This window comes from Trypanosoma conorhini, assembly GCF_003719485.1.
Source record: "Trypanosoma conorhini strain 025E chromosome Unknown Tco_14.4_contig_00176, whole genome shotgun sequence".
Taxonomy (NCBI): domain Eukaryota; phylum Euglenozoa; class Kinetoplastea; order Trypanosomatida; family Trypanosomatidae; genus Trypanosoma; species Trypanosoma conorhini.
This window is the reverse complement of record NW_021704262.1, coordinates 27,901-31,752: the sequence shown is the minus strand read 5'-3', so window position 1 is coordinate 31,752 and position 3,852 is coordinate 27,901. Positions and strand designations below refer to the sequence as shown.

Sequence of the window (3,852 nt, the reverse complement as noted above, 5' to 3'; positions counted from 1 at the left end):
CCGCCTCNGCGGCGNGAAGGCGCCGCTGCCANCGGCAACGNGCTGCCCCTCGGCCAGANCACGGAGGGGTGCATCGTCTGCAACGTGGAGGCGAAGGTCGGCGACCGCGGCACCATCGCACGCGCCTCGGGCGACTACTGCATCATCATCTCGCACAACCACGAGACGGGCCGCACGCGCCTGAAGCTGCCGAGCGGGCAGAAGAAGACCGTCCCCAGCACCTGCCGCGCCATGATTGGCATCATCGCCGGTGGTGGCCGTATTGAGAAGCCCGTGCTGAAGGCCGGTAACTCCTTCTACCGTTTCCGTGGGAAGCGCAACTGCTGGCCCAAGGTGCGTGGTGTTGCCCGCAACCCCGTGGAGCACCCGCACGGTGGTGGTAACCATCAGCACATTGGCCACCCGTCGACCGTCTCGCGCCACGCACCGCCGGGCCAGAAGGTCGGCCTCATCGCCGCCCGCCGCACCGGTCGCATCCGCGGTAGCAGGGCCGTCAAGGGCGCCTGGCACCCGGAGGAGTAGGTTGGTTTTAGCACGCTTGATTTGTTCTGATGTTTTTTTTCTCTTTTCACATGATACTTTTTAATCAATACAACCAAAAGAATAACAAAAAGGCACCGAGCAACTAAAAGCTTCCGCGGTGTCGAAGAGGAAGTTGGCGATTCCTCTTGTGCGGACTGGCAATGCATGCGTACTTTATTTTTGTTTCTTTCTATCTGCTCCTTTTTTTTCTCTTTCTGCGTGTGTGTGTGTGTTGGTGCTATTCTTCGCTTCCTACCGTCATAGAGAGTTCCGCTGTTTATATGTAGTGTGTGGCGGACTGCACGTCCTGGGGGCTTTGGGGTTGAATCATGCAGTGCCTCTTCCTGGCGGAGCGCGTCTCCGCGGAGGGGTACGTGGTGCTTCTCGCCGAGACGTTCCGCCCCGCGTTTCACGCGGTCCGATCGTTTCTCACGACCATTGCGGAGCCGACCTCGCGGCCCGCGCTGATGCACGAGTACCGCATGACACCCTTCTCGTTGGGAACGGCCGTCTCCGCCAGCGTCGCAGCGTCGGAGGTGGTGAACTTTTTGGACACCTACGTCTACGGCTTCTGCGACGAAGGGGGTGACTCGCGGCGGGCTCGCGTTTGCGGCTTCGTGGAGATGTGTATGAGCCGGTACAATTTGGCTCGCATTGTGATTGACGACGCGCGCACATTTGTGGAGTGCGAAAACGTTGAAACGGCGGAGGCGCTTCTCGCCGATCCGGTGGTGCGGTCGCTGTGCGCCGAACCGCCCAAGCTTGTGCCTGCCGCCGCACGCTCTCTTCTCATGCTGAGGAGTCGCGCCGTCGCACGGCTGGTGGCGGAGCGTTGCGTTTTTCTTGGATTTCCGCTGCAGCAGCAGTACGACTACGAGGCGGACGACGGCATTCGCAACATCCACGTCGTGCTGAAGACGCAGGCGAAACCGCGGCCGTACCAAGTTGACGCCGTCAACGCCGCGGCGACGGAGGGTTCACTGCGAAGCGGCTGCATTGTGCTGCCGTGCGGCGCGGGCAAGACGCTTGTGGGAATTATGCTTTTGTGCAAGGTGAGGAAGCCGACCCTCATCCTCTGCGCGGGAAGCGTGAGCGTTGAACAGTGGAGGAATCAGATTTTAGAATTTGCCAGCATCTGCGCCCCTGGCACCGGCGATGAAATGACTGCCGCTGAAAGGCATCGGTCGACGTTGGAGGGAGCCGCACGCATTGCCTGTTTGACTGGAAAACAAAAGGACCCGATCACAGAAGACACCGACATTGTGCTCACGACGTACAGCATGCTGGTGACGGCACACCGGGCGCAGATGCGGCAGCATGCGGGACGCGCAATTGGGTCTACAGATGCCCGACCGCAGAAGAGACGACGCCCCAATCCAAAGGAGAAGCTCTTTCAGCCCTATGGTCTCCTCATTATGGATGAGGTCCACGTCATGCCGGCGGAGGCGTACAAGGAGAGCTTGGGCCTTGTCGATGCCAAGGGTGTGGTGGGGCTAACCGCCACCTATGTCCGCGAGGACGCGAAAATCCGGGACCTGTTTCACCTTGTCGGACCGAAGCTTTACGACGTGTCGTGGGAGACGCTGGCGTCAAGCGGCTATCTGGCGAATGTCACCTGCATCGAGGTGTTGGCGCCGCTTACAAAGCAGTTTAGTCTTGAGTATATGCAGCGCAGCGGCGAGGACCGCGCACTGCAGCAGCGGAAAATGCCGCTACTTGTCATGCTGGCCGCCGCAAACCCGAACAAGATGCTCTGTGTTGCCGAACTTGTGCGCAGGCACGTCGCGGAATCGTCAAAGATACTCGTGTTTTGCGACCATCTTCTGCTGCTTAAGGAGTACGGGAGTCTTCTTCGTGCCCCTGTTATATGTGGGGAAACGCCGCATCGTGAACGATTAATGATTTTTTCTGATTTTCAGAGCACCTCGAAGTTAAACGTCATCTGCTTGTCGCGCGTGGGTGACGTCAGTGTCAACCTCCCGAGCGCCAACGTGGTGATACAAGTCTCCAGTCACGGTGGAAGCCGACGACAGGAGGCGCAGCGCCTCGGGAGGATTTTGCGCCCCAAGGCGAGGGCCAGTAACGGCAAGGTGGTGGACGCGTGGTTCTACACCATCATTAGCACAGACACGCTGGAGATGGCCTACGCGGCACACCGCACAGCGTTTCTTGTGGATCAGGGATACACGTGCCGCATCATGGAATTTCGGCCGGACGACCTTTCGAAAAAAGAGCCGGACACCGTCACTGTCATCACGGAGCCGGGCGACGTTGTGAGCATGAAGCAGGAGAAGCTGCGAAGCGCCTTGCGGGAGAAGGAACTCCGCTGTGAGTCCTTGACGGCGCCACAGGGCTCCGTGGACGCCCGAAGTCTGGACTACCAGCTGAATCTCTTGGCCCGGGTTGTTTCCAGCCGTGAGTTCGACTACCACAGCCACACGCTGCAGCAACCGGCGCCAGGACCCGACGGTCACTGGCAGGGCGACGACCACGACGACAATGACGATGGGGACGATGTTGTGGAGGTCGCACCGGAAAGCGATTTAGCCGCAATCAAGCGGGAGTGGGCGGTGGGAAGTGGCATTGATCACCTTCGCTTGAGCCACAACTGTACCTCTTTGCAAAGCCTGATCAGCATTGATGAAAATTTCGTGTACCACGAGCTCTAGCTGCGCAACGCGGGAGAGCGCGGGAGAAGGCGGCAGCGAAAGTGAGAACCAACCAAACAAACAGATCAGAAAGAACATGTACCCCAGTACTGTAAAGCGGGCAATGCCCATGTGGTTTTCTATATATGCTGTATTCCTGCTTGCCGGCTTTGTTTCGTCCATCTGTCTCCGCCTTTTCCTTTCGTGTTTTGTTATTGAATAACAAACTAAGGAGATCCGCAGGCAAGGATGCTATGATACCTGCACTCACTCCTGATGTCGGCCAAGGACCGCATCACGGGGAGGCTTTGCCCGAAGAAAATTGTTCCCACTGGCGGCGGCAAGTTGTCCTCGCCAAACGCACAGGGAGCAAAGGGCGACTGCTCTACTGGAAGCTGCCGGCGAAGTGGGAAAGGCGTCAAGAGCGAAGGCCGATTAGATTAGGGAAGTGACCGTAGTGGAGGAGGCACCGCCCACCGCACATGGCTTGAGTATATGATGGCTGCCATTGGAACCGCAGGATTTGGCAGCCGGAATGTTGATGTGCGGTGCGTCTCCGCGTGAGCGTGAGCGTGTGTGTGCCCGTCTTTTTTATTTATTTTTTTATTTTTTATTTTTACTTCTTTTGTTTCCTTACTCTGAAGGACTGGGTGGGTCTACTTAAACGAAAAAAAAAACATGC

At 57.9% G+C, this 3,852-nt stretch overlaps 2 protein-coding genes across 2 annotated transcripts, besides 2 other annotated features; both read left to right on the top strand.

The window, feature by feature from the left end:
• Positions 1–522, top strand: Tco025E_03752 (large subunit ribosomal protein L8e; the record flags this gene model as incomplete). Its single annotated transcript, XM_029370670.1, has 1 exon — positions 1–522. A coding segment is annotated over one exon (522 nt), but the record flags the coding sequence as incomplete, so codon positions are not given.
• Positions 523–701: 179 nt separating this feature from the next.
• Positions 702–739: a sequence feature (GA-rich).
• Positions 740–851: 112 nt separating this feature from the next.
• On the top strand, positions 852–3,191 carry Tco025E_03751 (putative DNA repair helicase; the record flags this gene model as incomplete). Its single annotated transcript, XM_029370669.1, has 1 exon — positions 852–3,191. One exon carries the CDS (start codon positions 852–854, stop codon positions 3,189–3,191), a length of 2,340 nt encoding a protein of 779 aa, XP_029229241.1.
• Positions 3,192–3,757: 566 nt separating this feature from the next.
• Positions 3,758–3,801: a sequence feature (A-rich).
• Between the last annotated feature and the right edge of the window lie 51 nt (positions 3,802–3,852).